The sequence below is a fragment of the Eriocheir sinensis genome, chromosome 20 (genome assembly GCF_024679095.1).
Source record: "Eriocheir sinensis breed Jianghai 21 chromosome 20, ASM2467909v1, whole genome shotgun sequence".
Classification (NCBI taxonomy): Eukaryota; Metazoa; Arthropoda; class Malacostraca; order Decapoda; family Varunidae; genus Eriocheir; species Eriocheir sinensis.
This window is the reverse complement of record NC_066528.1, coordinates 14,577,570-14,603,923: the sequence shown is the minus strand read 5'-3', so window position 1 is coordinate 14,603,923 and position 26,354 is coordinate 14,577,570. Positions and strand designations below refer to the sequence as shown.

At 44.6% G+C, this 26,354-nt stretch overlaps 1 protein-coding gene and 1 long non-coding RNA gene across 10 annotated transcripts in view; one reads left to right on the top strand and one right to left on the bottom strand.

The window, feature by feature from the left end:
• The window catches only part of LOC127001220 (zinc finger protein OZF-like), an 80,971-nt gene that overhangs the window by 42,905 nt on the left and 11,712 nt on the right, over positions 1-26,354 (top strand). For 2 of the 7 annotated variants that reach the window (XM_050865455.1, XM_050865454.1), the window contains 2 exons: positions 3,528-5,178; positions 19,865-21,244. The exons of 1 other annotated variant lie outside the window; for it this stretch is intronic. In XM_050865455.1, the coding sequence (XP_050721412.1) occupies positions 3,657-5,177 (1,521 nt within the window). In that variant the 5' untranslated portion in view covers positions 3,528-3,656 and the 3' untranslated portion in view covers position 5,178; positions 19,865-21,244. Of the gene's footprint in view, positions 1-3,211; positions 5,179-5,473; positions 5,809-17,813; positions 21,245-26,354 lie in introns of those variants that run through there. 4 more of the 7 variants (XR_007754921.1, XM_050865456.1, XR_007754919.1 and 1 more) reach the window with 4 other exon arrangements.
• LOC127001221 (uncharacterized) overlaps positions 1-26,354 on the bottom strand; it is a 52,581-nt gene that overhangs the window by 14,647 nt on the left and 11,580 nt on the right. The window contains exons 2-3 of one of the 3 annotated variants that reach the window (XR_007754924.1): positions 19,327-19,752; positions 4,305-4,388 (exon numbers count right to left, since the gene is read on the bottom strand). This is a non-coding gene — a long non-coding RNA (uncharacterized LOC127001221). The other 2 variants (XR_007754922.1, XR_007754923.1) reach the window with 2 other exon arrangements.

The window sequence follows — 26,354 nt, the reverse complement described above, 5'->3', positions numbered from 1 at the left end:
TCGAGTTCCATGCTCGCTTCGTTCCTAAGGTATAGCGCTAAACTCAAGGCTCACGAAACTCAAGGTATTGAAAACACTGAAAAAGCGCTTATTTGTTCCAACCCGTGGAGATTTTTTTTTATTTTTTTTTTCATGTGGCTTATGGCGCCGGTAAACTATCCATCTGAGCCTAATGGTCGGCCCCGAGCCTGTCATGGCGCAGGCAACTGTTTATAGTGGTGCCATTATAATTGGGTCATGCTGGCCCCCAGAGCTCACTTTTTTTCCTCCTTTACTCCCATGTTATCTCAAAATACGTACCTTGGAAAAAGAAAGAAAACAGAAAGAGAGAACGGGTCGTTTTAAAGCCACAGATGAAGCCTTACGATTGTGTGAGCTCTGAAAACACGCTTGTGATTCGCTGAGAGTCCGATGACGTCATCGCCGGCGCTCACCCAATCAGCGGCCTCACTGCCTTATTAACCCTTAGGCTTCGGCTGTGGGAGAGCCGAGAAGTGCCTGAGAAACTTCAAAATTACTCTGCATTTTGAAACTAAGAAAAGAGCATGGAACGTACATCAGAGTACTCCTCTCATAACCGTAAATCCGTTAAAAATATTTACTTTTACTCAAACTCCATTCTTTTTGGGTGATGTTTGTTACAAAATAAACAGTCTCGTGACGCGTGGCATCTAGCCGAGAGTCGCTTGTTGTGTACTATAGAGAATTTGCCAGTGATCATTGTATAGATAGCTAATTCAGTATACCATGACCATAGCTGGGTGTTATCGCGATAATTTATCACTGATAACAAAATCGAGTTATCCGCCATCCGCTACTTATTTAAATATCTATCGGTATTTTTGTTACTTTTGTGACCAAACTAGCGATAATCGCTACTTTTTTCCGACTCTCAGAAAACAAACGTTGTCTCCTCCCTGTTGCGCATGCGTGGCCCAGGCGCCCGGTGTTGTACAGCCTTGTACAGTCTCACAAAGCTTTTTAACACATTAAGAGTAGTTGCTGGAAGGCTGAATCAGACATACAGTACCACCATCCTCGCTGTTTCTAGAACGACACTCTGTACATATCAATACAACTCGTACAGATTGTCGGTCTAGAAACAGCGGGGATGGTGGTAGTGGTACTGTATGTCTCATTCAGCCTTCCAGCAACTCTTAATTACGGTTAAAAAGCTTTGTGAGAGTGTACAGGTCTGTGCTTGCTGGTCTGAGCATGCGCAGTTCACGAGACTAGTGTTTGTAAAGAAAAGTGCCAGCTTTTGACGGTGGGGACGCCAAATAACACAACACTGGTTCAGGCGTTTCTAGTATTACCGTCCATATGTACATGTCAACGTGTGGTTTTCAGGATTTGTAAGTTTTCTAAAATACAGATAATGAAAATTTAAATTCATCTATGTTTTTTATTTGAAATATCAATATAGTATTGTTTTTGCCTATCGGACTTATCGCTAGCTAGTATCGGAATTGTGGATTAATATTGGGTATCGGTTATCGCCTATATTTGTGTTTCCAGTTAACGAATATCGGTTATCACTGATAAGGTTTTCCATTATCAGTTATCGGTTATCGGGAATAAGGTTTTCTGTTATCGTGCCCAGCTATGGCCATGACCTTACAGCACCGCCTATGACAAAAAAGCCCACCTCAAAATCACTCACCCACCTCATTGACCTAGGGCATTCATGGCGGGTTGCGCTATGCCACCACCGCCTACAATTAGCTAAGGCATCCCAAATACATTTAAAGTTTGGTGACATTTTGCTTCCAAGATATAAGCATTGCATTATGTAACAGTAATCAACTGTAGAGGACAATGCCCCTTCATATCAAACAACATAAAAAAAATCCTAATAAATGAACATTTTGCTTTCATAACAGAAAAAATAATGCTCCAGATCACTATTTACTAGTACTCTGAATATTAGATTATCCTAATGTTTGATTTATTATAGTGTATTTTACTGAACTGTAGAGGAAAATACCACTTCACAAATTACGTGAAAAAAAAAAATTGATAAATTAAAATTTTGCTTTCATAACAGAGTAGAAAATAATGTTCCCCATCCTGCTCTTCATCTGTTTCTGACTCGTCACTTTCCTCGGAGAGCTCATCATCTGGGTCATCTGAATTGACAAAAAATCTGAATCATCTGAATCACCAGATGAGGTATCCGATCGCCCTCCTTAAAAGACGGTCGGGTTCATTTCTGTTGAAAAGGATGGGAAAAAAATATTATTAATACTTTTTTTATGTACAGCTCATCAAAATGTAAGATATTGTATCGACACTAACTCTTATAATCATCATAAAAACTACACCAAATAACAGAACAAGACTATATCGTCAGTGCGTCGCGAACTGGTACATATATGCGCCAACCCATGCCTGGTACATTGGTGCAGCAATACGCGGTAGAGGGAAAAAATATTAGTGGTCTGCGATTTGGTATATATTTGTACCGTGGATTTTTACACTATACTACAGGCTATCCTCTCATAATGATACACAACTCCTCTCTCTGCAAAAATCCAACGGACACTGGCGTGGTGGGCGCCGTGAAAGTTCCGCGGAGCAGGCAAGAGCGCCGAGTTGCCAAACGCGATTAATGTGTTAACAGGACTTAAAACTATCAAGCTTGCAGCTTTGGTCGATGGATATTGTCCATTTACGTGTAGTTCTGTCTTAGTATTGTTACGATTATTGCTTCAGATTTATTTAGGTTAGTTCAAAAGACACATTTATCAATTAATGTATCATTGCATCAGTTTATTATCGGTACACTGTGTTACCTTGAAACTCAAAAGGGTTTTGGTAGGAATACAAACTTAATTTCATGCATGTTAGAACAAGTTAAGACTTGGCCAATGAGTGCGCAGCACCGTCACCCCAGCAATGATACCAAGTCCGTGTGTCCCTCCCTGTAGGATTATCCCCGCCAGCTCTTGTGACACTAGCAGTTGTTTTTTACCCCCCCTCCCCCCCACACTCCCAGCAATAATCAATAACCAGAAGAATTGGAAACATATACAAACCTGTCAAAAGAACAGTGTGGTCCTTGTAAATAATGTAAGAGCGGTGATGTCATCAACACGCACTATTTGCCCGACCCGGCGACCTGTGGCTTGCCTTGGGTGCACCCACCACCGCCCTGATCCCTCCCACCAACTTCTGTTTCCTTACCAGCCTTTTTTTTTTTTTTTTCCAGCACATGACTTTGTGTCCCAATGTCCACCACTGATGTTAGTGTTGAAGTGAGGCATCGAGACAGTTGCTGTCCTCAGTACTTCTTCCGTCCTTGCTGCCGCTGACTTCAGGACTCCTTGGTGCTTCCCACGCCTTGCCTGCTCAATTGGTCACTGAGTGTGGCTTTGAAGCAACCTTGCCGCCTTCTCCAGCATCTCTGAGGTTCCTCAAGGCCAGCCAACTCCTCACATCCAGAGTAGTGTTCCAGTGGAGGCTGCAAGGCGGGACAGCAGCTTGAGTGGCTGGGATCAGCAGGAGCAGACTGCTGCTGGTGTGAGGTTCAGGAGTGATAAAAAACACCACCAACACAACCACCACCACCAACAAAACAACGACAACAACAACTGCTGGCCTCTTCATCCACAAAGGGGAGAGTTTGAATTTCAGAAGTGAGAGAAGATCTGAGAATGAGAGCAAGTTTACTGACCAAAGCCAAGAGTGTGAGAAAAGACATGCAGGGAAGGATGACCTCAACAAATACACCCACACACTCTGGTGTTAGACCTCATGAAAGGCGGGAGTGTGGCAAAAGGTTTAGTAATAGGAGTAACCCCAAACATCACACCCTTACACACACCGGTGCAAAAAAACATGAGTGTGAAGTTTGTGGGAAATGTTTTAGTCAAAAGGGTACCCTCAAATTACACACTCTTACACACACTGGTGAAAGAAATCATGAGTGTGAAGTTTGTGGGAAATGTTTCAGTCAGAAGGGTACCCTCAAATTACACACTCTTACACACACTGGTGAAAGAAATCATGAGTGTGAAGTTTGTGGAAAATGTTTCATTGAGAAGGGTACCCTCAAGAAACACACCCTTACACACACTGGTGAAAGAAATCATGAGTGTGAAGTTTGTGGTAAATGTTTCAGTCAGAAGGGTCACCTCAACACACACACTCTTACACACACTGGTGAAAGAAATCATGAGTGTGAGGTTTGTGGGAAATGTTTCAATCGGAAGGGTACCCTCAAATTACACACTCTTACACACACTGGTGAAAGAAATCATGAGTGTGAAGTTTGTGGAAAATGTTTCATTGAGAAGGGTCACCTCAACACACACATCCTTACACACACTGGTGAAAGAAATCATGAGTGTGAAGTTTGTGGGAAATGTTTCAGTCGGAAGGGTACCCTCAAATTACACACTCTTACACACACTGGTGAAAGAAATCATGAGTGTGAAGTTTGTGGGAAATGTTTCATTGAGAAGGGTACCCTCAAGAGACACACCCTTACACACACTGGTGAAAGAAATCATGAGTGTGAAGTTTGTGGGAAATGTTTCAGTCGGAAGGGTACCCTCAAATTACACACTCTTACACACACTGGTGAAAGAAATCATGAGTGTGAAGTTTGTGGAAAATGTTTCAGTGAGAAGAGTACCCTCAAATTACACACTCTTACACACACTGGTGAAAGAAATCATGAGTGTGAAGTTTGTGGAAAATGTTTCAGTCAGAAGGGTACCCTCAAATTACACACTCTTACACACACTGGTGAAAGAAATCATGAGTGTGAAGTTTGTGGAAAATGTTTCATTGAGAAGGGTACCCTCAAGAATCACACACTTACACACACTGGTGAAAGAAATCATAAGTGTGAAGTTTGTGGGAAATGTTTCAGTCGGAAGAGTACCCTCAAATTACACACTGTTACACACACTGGTAAAAGTAAGCATGAGTGTGAAGTTTGTGGGAAATGTTTCAGTCAGAAGGGTAACCTCAAAGTACACACTCTTACACACACTGATGCAAGAAGTCATGAGTGTGAAGTTTGTGGGAAAAGATTCAAACTGAAGAGTATATTGGACATGCACCTCTTCAGACACTCTGGTCATAAAGGGTTCAAGTGCGATGTTTGTGGGAAACGTTTCATGACTAAGTTTGAGATTGCCAGGCACGTGAAGGTCCACTTCTCCTAAGGTGCTGTGCTGATTCAGTTCTGCTGTGTGTGTGAGTGCAAGTGTTTGTTGTGGTGGTGTTACAGGGCTGTGTGTAGCACAGAGAACAGAAAATATTCATCTATTGGAACAAATGGTGACTGTGACTGCATGATCTGTTGTAACGGGGTACCGGGGGGTGTTTAAAGGGCGTTGATTAAGACTTCAGCTTCCTTAAGGCGATTATATTCTTAGCCTATATGTACAAGGAGCGTCGGAGCGAGAGCGACTGCCGTTGTGTGTCAGTCGGACTCTCGTGAAGGAGTGACGAGTTACAGGTTGGAAAATCATTGTTACAATTGGTCACGTATGTCAAGGTGACTTTCAAGCTTGATGAAATGCTATGACTATACTATAACACTGTTATTCACTTTCCATTCTACGCTACATGTGGTTGGTGGGTCCTGTGAAAGGTCTGATCTTTTTGGTGACTGTGCTGGGCTGGCTGTTGTGGCCTGGGCTTATTGGTCAAGTGTGTGTGTGTTAATAATAATAATATAGTGTATTTGGTCTTACCAGCCGCTAAGCTAAAAATGTACACATTATAAACACATTGTAAAGAACAAGTACAAAATGACGGTTTAGGGGTTCAGGGATCTAACGCATCAGTGGGTGGTTGGAATGATGGTGGTGGGAGGGTGGAGTGCAGTGTGGTGGTGCCGGGGAGGGGGAGGACATCCTCTTCCAGATGGTGGCAAGGTGTTAGTCCCAGGTCATCCTTAGGTCAGACGCTGATGGTGGGATTCAGGCAGAGCAGTGGGAGGTAACTCAGGCCACAGACTGAACACTGTTGTGCCATACCCTGGGCTGGTGGGACAAGAGAGGGGGGTGGTTGGGGGGACAAGGGCACAGCCTTGGCAGGGGGGGTGTACATTGTGCTCCACTTGAGTGACAAGGCTCCAACACAGCACTCACCAAAGCAGAGCAGGCCTTTCCTGGCAGCAGGGTGGGCAGGATGACAGTACTGTATGCAAACTGGCAATTGGGAGGGGTAATTGATGTCTTAGGGTGTTGTCACTTTCCTGTTTCCAACCTTGTGATGTCTCATCTCAACAAGCAAGTCAAATACCACGGCAGCCTTGGGGGGGCACAACAGCAGTGTCACCACTTCCTTAGAGGGATGAGAGAAGTAACGGGAGAAAGGAATAAGGGAGAAGTTTGGTAATGCAGAGGCGATTTATCAATTCTCTCCATACACTCCCGTCTTCTCATTCTTCCCTCCCCTACTTCTCTTGGGTGTTCTACCACCCTGTCCCCCCTCCCCCCATCCCCTCTCTTCCCCTAATCAGAATTATAACAGGTTGCATTTACATGTGTCTTGTATGCTCTCAAATCTCAGTGTACCACTTGGGAATTTATGTAAAGATAAAAAAGCATTCCAAGAGACGAGTTTTATTATCATAAGAAAATAGCATGTGTTCCTTAATTTCACTCTCCAGTCACCGTCAAGACAACCTGTGAATCACAGCTCCCCGATCCAAAGCCTTCTTGGCTACCCCTAAATCTCCACAACTAATGCACAAACCATGCATGGGTGACATTTATGTGACCCCTGACACGTTGAAATAAAGATATACACATGTATGGAGGCTGTTACAGGTGCATGGGATAAGAAATACTAATCCAAGCCACCCGAGCCAAGCCTTCTTGGCTACACCCAAATCTCCACAATTAATGCTCAAGCCATGCATGAGTGACCTTTAAGTGACCCCTGACACATTGAAATAAAGCTATACACATGTATGAAGGCTGTTACAGCTTCATGGGATAAGAAATATTAATCCAAGCCACCCGAGCCAAACCCTTATTGGCTACACCTAAATCTCCACAACTAATGCACACATCATGCGTGAAAGACGTTCCTGTGAACCTTGCCACGTTGAAATAAAGCTATACACATGTATGAAGGCTATAAGAGCTTCATGGGATAAGAAATATTAATCCAAGCCACCCGAGCCAAAGCCTTCTTGGCTACACCTAAATCTCCACAATTAATGCACAAACCATGCATGAGTGACCTTTAAGTGACCCCTGACACGTTGAAATAAAGCTATACACATGTATGGAGGCTATTACAGCTTCATGGGATAAAAAAAATATTGAAGTATGCCACCCAAGCCACCGCCAAAATCGGCTTCACTTAAATCTCCACAACTAACCCACACGTCATGCGTAAAAGGCGTTCCTGTGACTCTTGCCACCTTAATGTAAAGCTATACGTAAGTAGGAGTGCAAACCCGTACCTTATATTGTGCAAGATGGTGCCACTATAAACACTCGCCTGCGCCAGAACGCGCTGGGCCGCCCATCAGGCCCCACCTGGAAGAAGCCTTGGGCCGACCATCAGGCCCCACCGGGAAGATGCCTACCGGCGCAATAGCCAACAACGTAAAAAAAAAAAAAAAAAAAGAGGTGGAGATATGGATGAGGCGGACGGGTGAGGACGAGACTCGTCCCGTCTATCCCGGTCGCCAGCAGTCAGGCTGAGGGGCGACCTCACGTCACATGATAGAGCCTACGACGTTTTTTGAACATCGCACGGGGCAGCACTTGCGACCACAATGGAGGAATTAGGACCAAATGGTGAGATACGACCGGTTGAACATAAGGCGCCATGTACTGAATGACAAGGGAAAACGGCGATTCTCCTGCTTGCAACGTGATGAGTTTTTTTTTTTTTTTTTTTTTTTTGGTATTTCGTTGGGGATATACCCCAATGGAGGAAGGCGGTGCATGCCGCGCAAAACCCCCAGACGGCTGGTAGAGAGATACCCAATTCTTTTCAAGGAGGAGACCCAACAACGGGGCTGAGGGTGTCGGAAAGAGCTCACCCCCATGGTAACTGATAGGTCTCGAACCCACGCCTTAGCACCCCGCCGAAGCGCTAGGCAGACTCTACCACGGGACCACGGGAGCCCCCAATGATGAAAGCACTCTAATGAAAGTCCTCACAGGCTCACACCGAAGAAATGCTGCCAAGTCATACTCATTGAACGATCTGTCTCGTAACATGGACGTTATCACGCAGCACCGAATAAAAAAAAAGAAAAACAAACAAACTTCTGTATATAGTTTTTTTGTGAAGTACAAAGGCTAATGTATGCTCACCCCCCCAAAAAAAATTCCAAGATGTCGTCACACCTGGGTCAAAAGGGCCACTTCCAAAACTTTATTTGACAACAAAAATAACGTTACTGTAAACGCTGTGCCGAATGGCACACTGGGCACTTTTAAAAAACACCTTAATTTTTGTGCCAACGGCAAACGGTTTCCATTCTAGGGTTAAGCAGTATAGGATACACGTTGTCAGGTCCGGGACTTGTATTTGTTTTAATGGATTGGAGAGCTTTAAGGACTTCATCGGTAGTTATTACAAAGTTAGGCAACGCATGCTCAAGAGGAGGAAGAATACTGTATTCTTCCTCCAAGAGAGCGACCCGCTGAGGGCCACTCCATGTATTATTCCTCCAAGGATAAAACTAAGCGTAAGGAAAAGAAAATACAAGAAATAAAAGACCATAAATGAAATGCATAAAAAGACTACAACTTACGGCATAAAAAGTCTCCAATTAGAAAGAAAAGAGGAAAAAATAGGGAAAATAAAAGAAAAAAATGTGAAAATAGGCAAATAGGAAAACCTGAATATAGTGTGAAGAAGAGAAAAAAGAAGCAGATCAGGTCAAAAGAAACATCATTCAAAAACAAATATGACAAACACAAAACACAGATGAATATGGAGGCGGGCAGCAGGATCTATGTAGATCATAATTTTATGTAAATCCCGTGGATATTATTGGTAAGTAAATGGGAGAATAGGTCAATCGGAAAAGAGAAAATAGGAAAGTCTGAATATAGGGAGACAGAAAAATCAAAGAATCCAGAAGGACCCAAGAAGCTATAGAGGAAGGAGAAGAAGAAGAAGAAGAGGAGGAGGAGGAAGCAAACGAGTCCCCTGTGTCATCAAGATCAAGGTCGAGGTCCGCCGCGTGCCCTGAAAAGTCCTGGCAGTGTTTCTCGTGGAGGAGGAGGAGGAGCCCCTCGGCGTGCAGGCCCCCAGGGTGAGTGTGCGGGTGGTGGGGGGTGCAGGAGGGCCAGGGTGTGGACGGGCTGTACTTGGGACAGGAAGGAGTGGGGGGCCAGGGTGTGGACGGGCTGTACTTGGGACAGGAAGGAGTGGGGGGCCAGGGTGTGGACGGGCTGTACTTGGGACAAGAAGGAGCGGAGGGCCAGGGTGTGGACGGGCTGCACTTGGGACAGGAAGGAGCGGAGGGCCAGGGTGTGGACAGGCTGCACTTGGGACAGGAAGGAGCGGAGGGCCAGGGTGTGGACGGGCTGCACTTGGGACAGGAAGGAGCGGAGGGCCAGGGTGTGGAACGGCTGCACTTGGGACATGAAGGAGTGGAGGGCCGGGGTGTAGACAGGCTGAACTTGGGACAGGAAGGAGAGGAGGGCCAGGGTGTGGACAGGCTGCACTTGGGACAGGAAGGAGCGGAGGGACAGGAAGGAGTGGAGGGCCAGGGTGTGGACGGGCTGCACTTGGGACAGGAAGGAGCGGAGGGCCAGGGTGTGGACGGGCTGCACTTGGGACAGGAAGGAGCGGAGGGCCAGGGTGTGGACGGGCTGCACTTGGGACAGGAAGGAGCGGAGGGCCAGGGTGTGGACAGGCTGCACTTGGGACAGGAAGGAGCGGAGGGCCAGGGTGTGGACGGGCTGCACTTGGGACAGGAAGGAGCGGAGGGCCAGGGTGTGGACGGGCTGCACTTGGGACAGGAAGGAGCGGAGGGCCAGGGTGTGGACGGGCTGCACTTGGGACAGGAAGGAGCGGAGGGCCAGGGTGTGGACGGGCTGCACTTGGGACAGGAAGGAGCGGAGGGCCAGGGTGTGGACGGGCTGCACTTGGGACAGGAAGGAGCGGAGGGCCAGAGTGTGGACGGGCTGCACCTGGGACAGGAAGGAGCTGAGGGCCAGGGTGTGGATAGGGTTCCCACCCTGACCTCAGGAAAATCCCAACATGCCCAAACTCACCCCTCACAACCAAAATTCGCTAGGGGGCCATTGAGACTTCGGGGAATGCGGTGGTAAACATGAAGTGCGTCGCAAATGCATAGTTTTTGAGTTATGAGGGGTTGAAAAATACCCTAGATGTAGGGAAATTCCTTACAATTACTTAGATGTAGGGAAATTTCATACATTCCGAGGTATTTTTACATCGTACGGAAACCACGCAAGGTAATTATTGAAAATCACTCCACACCTTGAAAATACAATATCACGCCTCCATATTGTACTTAAGGGCATATTATACATAGGGACGATGCGTTTACATGGCGACACCTTTGCAATATTAGCAGCGTTGCCAATGATCCGGTTAGCAATGGTACGCTAGGAGAGACCAGGTCCACCACGCATGGTTATTATTATTATTATTTTTTTGGAACCCGCAGCTTTACCTAACACTATTTCCAATGGTACGTTAGGTTAGCAATGGTACGCTTAGTTAGCCATTAGCCCAGGCATGTGAGACCAGGTCCACCACGCGTGGTTATTTTTTTTTTAGAACACGCACCTTTAAGAGGGGGGGGGTCCAGGGGGGGGCGCAGCCCTTCCTTGGTTAGCAGGTCGTAACGTTCGTTTGGAGTAGTTTAAATATGCTCCCCCACCCAAATACCCCGAGTTCACGCAGGTCCCCCAAGATCGTTGGGGGAAGGGGATTAATTCGGCTTCTTTACTTTTAAGTACTTTTTTTTTTTTTTTTTTTTACCATGATATATGGAGGCATATTATCGTATTCTGGAGGCGCGGAGTCAATATGCACAATCACCTTGTATACTGGGAATATGAGCCCATGAAGCAGATTCAAAGCTCGGGCAAGAGGTTCGAGAGCCTGCACTTCCTGCACAAGCCGCAGTATTGTTAAAGGTGTGGTGTTGGATGGATCCCGGCTAGCCGGTGGTTTTACTTGTGTCAGTGATAAACAATGAAGATATACTGTGTTTGGTGCCACGGACTCTACTTGGAGGACAGAAACCTTGCGATGAGGTGACAACCTACTAGTGAGAGGGCATGAGTGTGGTGGAGGCGGTTTATGTGAGCACAGATGGCCGCCAGTGCCACGCCAGATGGTGAGGTGAGCATCGTTTGGTGGGTTCACTACGCTTCTCTCCCAAAACAAGCTTGGGGATCCACTGAGTGCGGGGTTTTCGTATGGGAAACACTAAATTCATTGCAAACGCTTATTTTAGTGGTGGTGGGAGGAAAAATTCCCTAGATCTAGGGAGTTTTTATCCCCCCCCCCCCCACTAAAAAAATGTGCGAATGCAACGGATTTCGTGTCCCCCACCTGAAACCCCGCATTCCCACCAGGTCCCCAGGCTTGTATGGGGGAGTATGGGCAAACACTAGAATTTTACTGTTATGGGTCTTGTCTTATTGCAGTGTAGGTGATGTTCACCATGGTCGACTTGGGAGTCCACCGCCCCAACACTGCGCCCTACTCCTAGGGTCATTTTCACTTTATTTGTTTTGATCGTTACCAATGACAGTGATCGACTCATAGTTCTCCACGTGAAACTGGTCTATGGGGTAGTGGTAGAGGAGGTGAGAGGTGTTGAGTGTGTGGTAAGGTGCGGGGCTAGGCTAACCCCACAGCCGCCACTACCCCATAGGCCAGTTTTACGTGGAAATACTATAGCGGCAATCACCGCCATTAGTAACGATAAAAACAAACAAAATAACTGTGAAAGCAGCTCCTAATGTGCCTCAGCTGGTCAGGGAGGGAGTTACTCTCTGCCCCCTTGGAGTAGTCACGTGTAGGACAGGGGGCTCATTAGGGATCCCCTGCAGAAACAGGTCAAATTTTCTCCTGAAGGTCTCCATGCTGCAGTTAGAAGTGTCGGTTAAGATTCGTTTTAGGCCCGTGCCAGTATCTCATTACCTACCTTATGAAACATCACTATCTCTTCATATATCTTTTCTAAAACCTTCAACAGTCATGGAAATGCTTGTTATAGTAATTGTAGTATATCACTGTATTATTATTATTATTATTATTTAATATCACCACGAATTAGGCATGCAAATATCAATGGAAAAAACCCACGACAGATAGATCACGCCACCTTGTAGGAATGTCAGCTGTCAGTGTTTACCGTCTCAGTTTGTATACAAAGCATTTCATCAAGCTTAGAGGTCACCTTGACATACGTGACCAATTGTAACTTCATTATTTTCCAATCTGTAATTGGTCACTCCTTCCAGAGAGCTCGACCAACACGCACCTATTGTCTCGGCTCTCTCTCACCAACGCTACGCTGTACCTTGGGTTAAGAATACATTTCTTCTAAGAAGGCAAGTGTTTTTCCTCACGCCCACCAAAACCCTGGCTGAGCTCCCCGCAACCAAGTTTTACATCGTTACACGCTTTGAAAATCCAATACAAGGACTTTTTTTTACTCTTGAAAATAGGGAATTATGTTTACGAAAGTGCGTCGCCTCCTCTGGCGACGGCCGCGGCGACGCAGCAACCGGTGTTGCGAGAAATACCTCCTTGCTGAAATAAGTCACATACATGTGGTGGGGGGTCGAGGGGGGTGCAGCCCCCCCGTTAGTAGGTCGTAAAGTTTGGTTGGAGTAGTTTAAATATGCTCCCCGACCCTAAACCATCTGCGAGCTATTTTACAGGTGCGGCGGATGCAGCGTCACCGCGACCGCCGCCAGAGGAGGCGACGCGCTTTCGTAAACATATCCCCTATTTTCAAGAGTAAAAAAAAAAGTCCTTGAATTGGATTTTCAAAGCGTTTCCATGACTGTTGAAGGTTTGTAGAAAAGATATATGAAGAGATAGTGATGTTTCATTAAGTAGATTATGAGATACTGGCACGGACCTAAAACGAATCTTTACCGAAGTGTTCCTGATGTCCCTGGGCAGGCAGTTGAATAGTCTTGGTCCCTCGTTGGTAAAGCTGGCGGCATGTATGGACCTAATACATTGACTGACTGTTTCAATGGATGTTCTGGGGCAGGTGCGGCCAATTCGGGGGGGTCCTTCAGTTTGTGGTGATGGGTTAGGCACTTGCTTCTCCAGGATTTTCCAAGTGTTAATTATGTAGTACTATCTCTTCGTCTCTGGAGGGAGTCGAGTTGCAGAGTCTTGAGCCTGTCCCAGTAACTCAGATTTTTCATTGAGATCAGCTTCCTTGTGAAGACCCTTTGTGTCTGTTCCAGTCGCTTGATATTGTACATTTTGTGTGGGGACCACAGATGGCACAGGTATTCCATTTTTGACAACACCAGGGACTTCCAGAGCGGGAGGAGGTGTTCGGGTTCCCTCGTCTTGAAGGTGCGGAGTATCCATCCGGTCATCCTGCTGGCCGTCCTTGTGATGTCAATGTGCTCAGTAGGTGAAAAGTCATTACCAACTAGTACCCCCAGGTCATGTACGGAGCTCTTCTCTGCAATTTCTTGACCTTTCACCTGGAACTGTGATCTTGAGGTGGCCATTTTCCCCATATCTTATTCATTCAAATTTATTTTTGTTGAAAGACATGTTGTTTTCCTAACCTAACCTAACCCAGCCCTAGAATTTCTGTGGCCTGCCATGACTGACAGCCGCTGCCCACTGCTGGTGGAGGAAGGGGGAGGGACATTGCGTCGCCTTCTCTACACATACGTATTTTAAGACAACCCACAACAAATACATAATATTTCTGTTGCTATCCAAGGCGGTGGCTGAGTGGTTAGCATGCCGGTCCAGTATTCACCGCGTCGTGGATGATTTGGGTTCGAATCCGCTGCTACCACCTGGGATTTTTCAGTCACCGCCGAGTGGCCCAAGACCACCCATCAACGCGGACTGTAGAGGAACTGTCAAAGGGAAATACAAAATGAGCTTCTGGGCGCAGCATGAGCCAAGAATAGATGGCGCCAGTATAAACACTTGCCTGAACCACGTCGGGCTTGGGCCAACCACCACTCTTCCTATGGCTATTTATTACCCACAAAAAATGGAAATGTGTACATTTTAGGATAAATAAAAGTACGATGAAAGAGAAGGTTCTTGCCTTAGGCCAGTATTTATGTTATGACTACAGTGCCCTCTCGAGTTCCATGCTCGCTTCGTTCCTAAGGTATAGCGCTAAACTCAAGGCTCACGAAACTCAAGGTATTGAAAACACTGAAAAAGCGCTTGTTTGTTCCAACCCGTTGAGATTTTTTTTTTTTTTTTTTTCATGTGGCTTATGGCGCTGGTAAACTATCCATCTGAGCCTAATGGTCGGCCCCGAGCCTGTCATGGCGCAGGCAACTGTTTATAGTGGTGCCATTATAATTGGGTCATGCTAGCCCCCAGAGCTCACTTTTTTTCCTCCTATACTCCCATGTTATCTCAAAATACGTACCTTGGAAAAAGAAAGAAAACAGAAAGAGAGAACGGGTCGTTTTAAAGCCACAGATGAAGCCTTACGATTGGCTGAGCTCTGAAAACACGCTTGTGATTCGCTGAGAGTCCGATGACGTCATCGCCGGCGCTCACCCAATCAGCGGCCTCACTGCCTTATTAACCCTTAGGCTTCAGCTATGGGAGAGCCGAGAAGTGCCTGAGAAATGACAAAATTACCCTGCATTTTGAGACTAAGAAAAGAGCATGGAACGTACATCAGAATACTCCTCTCATAACCGTAAATCCGTTAAAAATATTTACTTTTACTCAAACTCCATTCTTTTTGGGTGATGTTTGTTACAAAATAAACAGTCGTGACGCGTGGCATCTAGCCGAGAGTCGCTTGTTGTGTACTATAGAGAATTTGCCAGTGATCATTGTATGGATAGCTAATTCAGTATACCATGACCATAGCTGGGTGTTATCGCAATACTTTATCACTGATAACAAAATCGAGTTATCGGCCATCCGCTACTTATTTAAATATATATCGGTATTTTCGTTACTTTTGTAACCAAACCAGCGATAACCGCTACTTTTTTCCGATTCTCAGAAAACAAACGTTGTCTCCTCCCTGTTGCGCATGCGTGGCCCAGGCGCCCGGTGTTGTATGAAAAAACTTCAGGGTATGAAATATCTTCGGTGAAGAGATTTCATACTTAGATCATCAACATTAAAACACTAGGTTATTTTTTTTTATGTTAGACTCAAATATCAATATATCAAAGAGAAAAATCATTTAACTTTGCCCCCAAAATAATTATTCACTGCCTCGAATTTGATATTCCATATTCGTTTGTGAGCATGCAATGTTATTGAAGGCACCCAGTGTTGTGTTATTTGGTGTCCCATTGTCAAAAGCTGGCGCTTTTTTTTACAAACACTGGTCTCTCGTGAACTATGCATGTTCAAACCAGTAAGCGTAGCCTTGTACAGTCTCATAAAGCTTTTTAACACATTAAGAGTAGTTGCTGGAAGGCTGAATCAGACATACAGTACCACCATCCTCGCTGTTTCTAGAACGACACTCTGTACATATCAATACAACTCGTACAGATTGTCGGTCTAGAAACGGCGGGGATGGTGGTAGTGGTACTGTATGTCTCATTCAGCCTTCCAGCAACTCTTAATTACGGTTAAAAAGCTTTGTGAGAGTGTACAGGTCTGTGCTTGCTGGTCTGAGCATGCGCAGTTCACGAGAGACTAGTGTTTGTAAAGAAAAGTGCCAGCTTTTGACGGTGGGGACGCCAAATAACACAACACTGGTTCAGGCGTTTCTAGTATTACCGTCCATATGTACGTGTCAACGTGTGGTTTTCAGGATTTGTAAGTTTTCTAAAATACAGATAATGAAAATTTGAATTCATCTATGTTTTTTATTTGAAATATCAATATAGTATTGTTTTTGCCTATCGGACTTATCGCTAGCTAGTATCGTAATTGTGGATTAATATTGGGTATCGGTTATCGCCTATATTTGTGTTTCCAGTTAACGAATATCGGTTATCACTGATAAGGTTTTCCATTATCAGTTATCGGTTATCGGGAATAAGGTTTTCTGTTATCGTGCCCAGCTATGGCCATGACCTTACAGCACCACCTATGACAAAAAAGCCCACCTCAAGATCACTCACCCACCTCATTGACCTAGGGCATTCATGGCGGGTTGCGCTATGCCACCACCGCCTACAATTAGCTAAGGCATCCAAAATACATTTAAAGTTTGGTGACATTTTGCTTCCAAGATATAAGCATTGCATTATGTAACAGTAATCAACTGTAGAGGACAATGCCCCTTCATATCAAACAACATAAAAAAATTCCTAATAAATGAACATTTTGCTTTCATAACAAAAAATAATGCTCCAGATCACTATTTACTAGTACTCGGAATATTAGATTATCCTAATGTTTGATTTATTATAGTGTGTTTTACTGAACTGTAGAGGAAAATACCACTTCGCAAATAACGTTAAAAAAAAAAAATTCCTGATAAATTAAAATTTTGCTTTCATAACAGAGTAGAAAATAATGTTCCCCATCCTGCTCTTCATCTGTTTCTGACTCGTCACTTTCCTCGGAGAGCTCATCATCTGGGTCATCTGAATTGACAAAAAATCTGAATCATCTGAATCACCAGATGAGGTATCCGATCGCCCTCCTTAAAAGACGGTCGGGTTCATTTCTGTTGAAAAGGAGGGGAAAAAAACATTATTAATAGTTTTTTTATGTACAGCTCATCAAAATGTAAGATATTGTATCGACACTAACTCGTATAATCATCATAAAAACTACACCAAATAGCAGAACAAGACTATATCGTCAGTGCGTCGCGAACTGGTACATATATGCGCCAACCCATGCCTGGTACATTGGTGCAGCAATACGCGGTAGAGGGAAAAAATATTAGTGGTCTGCGATTTGGTATATATTTGTACCGTGGATTTTTACACTATACTACAGGCTATCCTCTCATAATGATACACAACTCCTCTCTCTGCAAAAGTCCAACGGACACTGGCGTGGTGGGCGCCGTGAAAGTTCCGCGGAGCAGGCAAGAGCGCTGAGTTGCCAAACGCGATTAATGTGTTAACAGGCCTTAAAGCTATCAAGCTTGCAGCTTTGGTCGCTGGATATTGTCCGTTTACGTGTAGTTCTGTCTTAGTATTGTTACGAGGATCGCATCAGATTTATTTAGGTTAGTTCAAAAGACACATTTATCAATTAATGTATTATTGCATCAGTTTATTATTGGTACACTCTGTTACCTTGAAACTCAAAAGGGTTTTGGTAGGAATACAAACTTAATTTCATGCATGTTAGAACAAGTTAAGACTTGGCCAATGAGTGCGCAGCACCGTCACCCCAGCAATGATACCAAGTCCGTGTGTCCCTCCCTGTAGGATTATCCCCGCCAGCTCTTGTGACACTAGCAGTTGTTTTTTACCCCCCCTCCCCCCCACACTCCCAGCAATAATCAATAACCAGAAGAATTGGAAACATATACAAACCTGTCAAAAGAACAGTGTGGTCCTTGTAAATAATGTAAGAGCGGTGATGTCATCAACACGCACTATTTGCCCGACCCGGCGACCTGTGGCTTGCCTTGGGTGCACCCACCACCGCCATGATCCCTCCCACCAACTTCTGTTTCCTTACCAGTCTTTTTTTTTTTTTTCCAGCACATTACTTGTGTCCCAATGTCCACCACTGATGTTAGTGTTGAAGTGAGGCATCGAGACAGTTGCTGTCCTCAGTACTTCTTCCGTCCTTGCTGCCGCTGACTTCAGGACTCCTTGGTGCTTCCCACGCCTTGCCTGCTCAATTGGTCACTGAGTGTGGCTTTGAAGCAACCTTGCCACCTTCTCCAGCATCTCTGAGGTTCCTCAAGGCCAGCCAACTCCTCACATCCAGAGTAGTGTTGCAGTGGAGGCTGCAAGGCGGGACAGCAGCTTGAGTGGCTGGGATCAGCAGGAGCAGACTGCTGCTGGTGTGAGGCTCAGGAGTGATAAAAATCACCACCAACACAACCACCACCAACAACAACAACAACGACAACAACAACTGCTGGCCTCTTTATCCACAAAGGGGAGAGTTTGAATTTCAGAAGTGAGAGAAGATCTGAGAATGAGAGCAAATTTACTGACCAAAGCCAAGAGTGTGAGAAAAGACATGCAGGGAAGGATGACCTCAACAAATACACCCACACACTCTGGTGTAAGACCTCATGAAAGGCGGGAGTGTGGCAAAAGGTTTAGTAATAGGAGTAACCCCAAACATCACACCCTTACACACACCGGTGCAAAAAAACATGAGTGTGAAGTTTGTGGGAAATGTTTCAGTCAGAAGGGTACCCTCAAATTACACACTCTTACACACACTGGTGAAAGAAATCATGTGTGTGAAGTTTGTGGGAAATGTTTCATTGATAAGGGTACCCTCAAGAAACACACTCTTACACACACTGGTGAAAGAAATCATGAGTGTGAAGTTTGTGGAAAATGTTTCATTGATAAGGGTACCCTCAAGAAACACACTCTTACACACACTGGTGAAAGAAATCATGAGTGTGAAGTTTGTGGAAAATGTTTCATTGATAAGGGTACCCTCAAGAAACATACTCTTACACACACTGGTGAAAGAAATCATGAGTGTGAAGTTTGTGGGAAATGTTTCATTGATAAGGGTACCCTCAAGAAACACACTCTTACACACACTGGTGAAAGAAATCATGAGTGTGAAGTTTGTGGAAAATGTTTCATTGATAAGGGTACCCTCAAGAAACACACTCTTACACACACTGGTGAAAGAAATCATGAGTGTGAAGTTTGTGGGAAATGTTTCGGTCAGAAGGGTACCCTTAAATTACACACTCTTACACACACTGGTGAAAGAAATCATGAGTGTGAAGTTTGTGGGAAATGTTTCAGTCAGAAGGGTCACCTCAGCACACACACCCTTACACACACTGGTGAAAGAAATCATGAGTGTGAGGTTTGTGGAAAATGTTTCATTGATAAGGGTACCCTTAAGAGACACACTCTTACACACACTGGTGAAAGAAATCATGAGTGTGAAGTTTGTGGAAAATGTTTCATTGAGAAGGGTGCCCTCAAGAAACACACCCTTACACACACTGGTGAAAGAAATCATAAGTGTGAAATTTGTGGGAAATGTTTCAGTCTGAAGAATAACCTCAAATTACACACTCTTACACACACTGGTGAAAGAAATCATGAGTGTGAAGTTTGTGGAAAATGTTTCAGTCGGAAGGATACCCTCAAATTACACACTCTTACACACACTGGTGAAAGAAATCATGAGTGTGAAGTTTGTGGAAAATGTTTCATTGAGAAGAGTACCCTCAAGAATCACACCCTTACACACACTGGTGAAAGAAATCATAAGTGTGAAGTTTGTGGGAAATGTTTCAGTCGGAAGAGTACCCTCAAATTACACACTGTTACACACAGTGGTGAAAGAAATCATGAGTGTGAAGTTTGTGGGAAATGTTTCAGTCAGAAGGGTAACCTCAAAGTACACACTCTTACACACACTGATGCAAGAAGTCATGAGTGTGAAGTTTGTGGGAAAAGATTCAAACTGAAGAGGATATTGGACCTGCACCTCTTCAGACACTCTGGGCATAAAGGGTTCAAGTGCGATGTTTGTGGGAAACGTTTCATGACTAAGGGTGAGATTGCCAGGCACGTGAAGGTCCACTTTTCCTGAGGTGCTGTGCTGATTCAGTTCTGCTGTGTGTGTGAGTGCAAGTGTTTGTTGTGGTGGTGTTACAGGGCTGTGTGTAGCACAGAGAACAGAAAATATTCATCTATTGGAACAAATGGTGACTGTGACGGCATGATCTGTTGTAACGGGGTACCGGGGGGTGTTTAAAGGGCGTTGATTAAGACTTAAGCTTCCTTAAGGCGTCGGAGCGAGAGCGACTGCCGTTGTGTGTCAGTCGGACTCTCGTGAAGGAGTGACGAGTTACAGGTTGGAAAATCATTGTTACAATTGGTCACGTATGTCAAGGTGACTTTCAAGCTTGATGAAATGCTATGACTGTACTATAACACAGTTATTCACTTTCCATTCTACGCTACATGTGGTTGGTGGGTCCTGTGAAAGGTCTGATCTTTTTGGTGACTGTGCTGGGCTGGCTGTTGTGGCCTGGGCTTATTGGTCAAGTGTGTGTGTGTTAATAATAATAATATAGTGTATTTGGTCTTACCAGCCGCTAAGCTAAAAATGTACACATTATAAACACATTGTAAAGAACAAGTACAAAATGACGGTTTAGGGGTTCAGGGATCTAACGCATCAGTGGGTGGTTGGAATGATGGTGGTGGGAGGGTGGAGTGCAGTGTGGTGGTGCTGGGGATGGGGAGGACATCCTCTTCCAGATGGTGGCAAGGTGTTAGTCCCAGGTCATCCTTAGGTCAGACGCTGATGGTGGGATTCAGGCAGAGCAGTGGGAGGTAACTCAGGCCACAGACTGAACACTGTTGTGCCATACCCTGGGCTGGTGGGACAAGAGAGGGGGGTGGTTGGGGGGACAAGGGCACAGCCTTGGCAGGGGGGGTGTACATTGTGCTCCACTTGAGTGACAAGGCTCCAACACAGCACTCACCAAAGCAGAGCAGGCCTTTCCTGGCAGCAGGGTGGGCAGGATGACAGTACTGTATGCAAACCACACCAAACTGGCAATTGGGAGGGGTAATTGATGTCTTAGGGTGTTGTCACTTTCCTGTTTCCAACCTTGTGATGTCTCATCTCAACAAGCAAGTCAAATACCACGGCAGCCTTGGGGGGGGCACAACAGCAGTGTCACCACTTCCTTAGAGGGATGAGAGAAGTAACGGGAGAAAGGAATAAGGGAGAAGTTTGGTAATGCAGAGGCGATTTATCAATTCTCTCCATACACTCCCGTCTTCTCATTCTTCCCTCCCCTACTTCTCTTGGGTGTTCTACCACCCTGTCCCCCCTCCCCCCATCCCCTCTCTTCCCCCAATCAGAATTATAACAGGTTGCATTTACATGTGTCTTGTATGCTCTCAAATCTCAGTGTACCACTTGGGAATTTATGTAAAGATAAAAAAGCATTCCGAGAGACGAGTTTTATTACCATAAGAAAATAGCATGTGTTCCTTAATTTCACTCTCCAGTCACCGTCAAGACAACCTGTGAATCACAGCTACCCGAGCCAAAGCCTTCTTGGCTACTCCTAAATCTCCACAACTAATGCACAAACCATGCATGGGTGACATTTATGTGACCCCTGACACGTTGAAATAAAGCTATACACATGTATGGAGGCTGTTAACACAGGCATTTAGACTTGGTCGGAAAACTCAGCAAGGAACAAACAAACCCAGACTGCTAAAAGTTAAAGTGGAAAATGAAAGAAGCCGCGGCCAGATGCTGAGAAATGCCAAGAAGTTTAGGACTCTGAGCCGTGATACACACCCAACAGAGAGCAACATCTACATATCACCTGACATGACACCAAAACAACGCGAGGAGAACAACAAGCTCCGCCTTGCACTGGCTGACAAGAAACAAGAGACTGGTAATGATAACTGGATGATAAAAAACGGGAAGATTGTAGAAAAACCCCACCCAGTAGAAAGGCTGGAGAGGGGTTGCAAGATGCAATCACCTTGAGCTGTACATATGTAAATGATGTAGATATAGATAAGAAACTAAAGGATCTCACTAGAATTAGTTCTCACATAAAGAATTGTGATAATAGTATTAATTTTTCCCATGGTACAAATGGTTACAAGTGCAATTCCTCACCCCCAAAATTGTCAGAATTAAGCACGTTCAAGTGTATGTTAACAAACTGTGAAAGTATTAGAAACAAACTACCAGAATTTAAACACTCAGTTTTCTCAATAAAGCCTGACATAATATACTTGATTGAAACGTGGTGCCAACCAGATAATATTCTTGACAGCGAACTCAAAAGTGGAATACTACAGAACTATCACATGACACGAAAAGACAACACAAGAGAGCAACGAGGTGGAATTATCATGTATTTCCACAAAACGCTAAACGTTATGCCCTGTAATGACTTAGACGACCTCGCAGCACGTTTCTCCGAATGCCATTTCAGCTGGATCAGAAAAGATGGGGGTCCCGGGGTGCTCACTGGTTGTATCTACCAGAAGGGAAACTCCTCCCAAGAAAATGACCAGCTGTTGCACCAGATTCTGGAAAAAGCTGCAAATCAAAGAAATGGAACCCTAATCACTGGAGACTTCAATTTGCCAAATATTGACTGGGACACACAAACTACTCCCACACCAGAAAACTCACCTGAACAAAAGTTCCTTGATGCCATGAACGATGCCTTCCTAACACAACACATCAACCAACCCACCCGTGTAAGGGGCAACCACAGACCTAGCACTTTAGACCTTATTCTGACCAACGATCAGCAATCCATTGAAAACATTGATTATTTAAGCCCCTTAGGAAAAAGTGACCACTGTGTTGTCTCTTTCGACTATATTTACCAATGCAAGACCAAAACAAACCCTGAAAGGAAAAACCTAAACTACTTCAAAGGAAACTATCTGGACTTCAAAGAGAAACTGAGCGAGAAAAATTGGGATTCATTATTACAACATCTTGACACAAATGAAATTGCTTACACCATTCAGGAAATCTTACAGGAAGGAATAGAAGAATTTATACCTGAAAGGAAGAAAGTGGAAACCGAGAAAGACAAACAGCCTTGGTTCAACAACCTTGCCAAGAGAGCAGTCAGGAGGAAGCATTTTGCCTGGAAGCGTTACCTTGCAAACAAATGTCTGCGAACCTTCCAAGACTACATCAGACAGAGAGACGCCTGCACCAAGACACTCAGGAAAGTGCGAAAAGACTATGAGCAAAAACTTTTTGACGAGGTGAAAACAAACCCCAAAGCACTCTATAGATATGCAAATAGCAATAAAAGGGTCAAAGAACATGTTGGCAGGCTACTGAAAAGCAGTAATTAACTCACTTCGGACAACCTAGACACAGCAAATGAACTGAACCTCTTTTTCAAGTCTGTTTTCACAAAGGAGGATGACCAAATGGAACTTCTACTCAATGAATCTGCCCCCCTCCTGTATGAAGTAGACACACCACAACCACTCACTGCCAGCATAGTTGGAAACACGATTGATGTAGACATAATCCACATACGTGAAGCCACAGTTAAAGCAAAGTTGAAAGCCCTAAATGAATACAAGACTCCAGGACCAGACAACCTTCACCCAAAACTGCTGAAAGAACTAGCAGAAGAGCTTTGCCACCCACTCACCATCTTGTACAATAAATCCATACAAACAGCCACTGTACCCAAATTGTGGAAAGAAGCCATAGTATCCCCAATCCACAAAAAGGGATCCAAGAGCCAAGCCAAAAATTACAGACCTATAAGCCTCAAGTATTTTATGAAAAGTTTTAGAAGAAATAGTAAGAGACACATTGATAACCAATTGTGAAGAAAAACAAACCCTATGCGACAATCAACATGGCTTTCGAAAAGCAAGATCCTGCCTTACAAATTTATTAACTGCAATCACAGACTGGTCAGACTTGCATGACAACAACCACCCATTTGATATAATCTATTTTGACTTTGAAAAAGCTTTTGACACTGTGCCACACAAGAGACTCATCCACAAGCTCCATCAAACTGGTGTTAAGGGACACATACTCGGCTGGATTGAAGACTTCCTCGCAAACAGAGTCCAGAAGGTGAGGGTCAATGGAGCCTTGTCCGCTCCAGCCAGGGTAACCAGCGGAGTACCCCAGGGCTCCGTACTGGGACCCTTGTTATTCTTGATCTACATAAATGACCTCCCTATCAACATTATTTCACAATGCAAACTCTTTACAGATGACACAAAATTATATGGCAAAAGCAGCACAATTGCAGAAAAGAACACCATACAAGAAGACATCAACAAACTGATGGAATGGTCCAAAACATGGCTGCTTAGATTCAACATCCCCAAATGTAAAGTGATGCACATTGGCCACCATAATGACAGACACCCTTACAAGATGGAAGACATCTACATAAATCAAATAACAGAAGAAAAGGATCTGGGTGTTCTGTTCTCAGAAGATCTAAAATTTACGCATCACATTGAAAATATAACATCGAAAGCAAATAGCATGTTAGGCCTCCTCAAACGTACTTTCAAGCACTGGACAGAGGAAGGCTTTGCCAGTGTATACAGAACATACATATGCCCCCATCTGGAATACGCTGTGCAAGTGTGGAGTCCACAAGGTAGAGTAAACATCAATAGAATAGAAAAAGTACAAAGAAGAGCCACTAAAATCATCCCATCACTTAAGAACCTCCCTTATGAAGAGCGGCTGAGAAGACTTAACATTCCCAAGCTGGAGGATAGGAGAGAGAGAGGGGACATGATCGAAGTCTTAAAAAAAATGAGTGGCATGGAAAACACTGACAAACACACACTTTTCCTAACCACAAACACAACACGAAGTGGCCACTCCAAACAAATATACAGAGATTGCAACAAAACGCAAACACAACACACTTTCACGCACAGTTATAAATACATGGAACTCACTACCAGAACATGTAGTAAATGCTACATCCACAACATCATTCAAAAACAAATATGACAAACACAAAACACAGATGAATATGGAGGCGGGCAAAAGGATCTATGTAGATCATATGTAAATCCCGTGGATTTTATTGGTAAGTCTTATTGGTTATTGGTAAGTCTGTTACAGCTTCATGGGATAAGAAATACTAATCCAAGCCACCCGAGCCAAAGCCTTATTGGCTACACCTAAATCTCCACAATTAATGCACAAACCGTGCATGGGTGACCTTTAAGTGACCCCTGACATGTTGAAATAAAGCTATACACATGTATGAAGGCTATTACAGCTTCATGGGATAAGAAATACTAATCCAAGCCACCCGAGCCAAAGCCTTCTTGGCTACACCTAAATCTCCACAATTAATGCACAAACCATGCATGAGTGACCTTTAAGTGACCCCTGACACGTTGAAATAAAGCTATACACATGTATGGAGGCTATAAGAGCTTCATGAGATAAAAAAAATATTGAAGTATGCCACCCAAGCCACCGCCAAAATCGGCTTCACTTAAATCTCCACAACTAACCCACACGTCATGCGTAAAAGGCGTTCCTGTGACTCTTGCCACCTTAATGTAAAGCTATACGTAAGTAGGAGTGCAAACCCGTACCTTATATTGTGTATAGAGGTGGAGATGTGGATGAGGCGGAAACGCTCCGTCAATGGCGACGGGTGAGGACGAGACTCGTCCCGTCTATCCCGGACCGGGATAGACGGGACGAGTCCGGGATTCCCGGTCGCCAGCAGTCAGGCTGAGGGGCGACCTCACGTCACAAGATGGCGCCTACGACGTTTTTTGAACATCGCACGGGGCAGCACTTGCGACCACAATGGAGGAATTAGGACCAAATGGTGAGATACGACCGGTTGAACATAAGGCGCCATGTACCGAATGACAAGGGAAAATGGCGATTCTCCTGCTTGCAACGTGATGAAAGCACTCTAATGAAAGTCCTCACACCAAAGAAATGCTGCCAAGTCATACTCATTGAACGATCTGTCTCGTAACATGGACGTTATCACGCAGCACCGAATAAAAAATATAAAAAACTTCTGTATATAGTTTTTTTGTAAGGTACAAAGGCTAATGTATGCTCACCCCCAAAAAAATTCCTAGATGTCGTCACACCTGGGTCAAAATGGCCACTTCCAAAACTTTATTTGACAACAAAAATAACGTTACTGGAAACGCTGTGCCGAATGGCACACTGGGCACTCATCATACCAGAGAAGTGAGAAGGAGCAGAGGACTGTGATACCCGCCTCTCCTCAACAGGGCACCGACGCACTAATACATGCCCGTGAATGAGTTGAAAAAGTCGGCCAAGGTTAACCACAGTGAGCGCGAGTTTCAAAAACACCTTAATTTTTGTGCCAACGGCAAACGGTTTCCATTCTAGGGTTAAGCAGTATAGGATACACGTTGTCAGGTCCGGGACTTGTATTTGTTTTAATGGATTGGAGAGCTTTAAGGACTTCATCGGTAGTTATTACAAAGTTAGGCAACGCATGCTCAAGAGGAGGAAGAATACTGTATTCTTCCTCCAAGAGAGCGACCCGCTGAGGG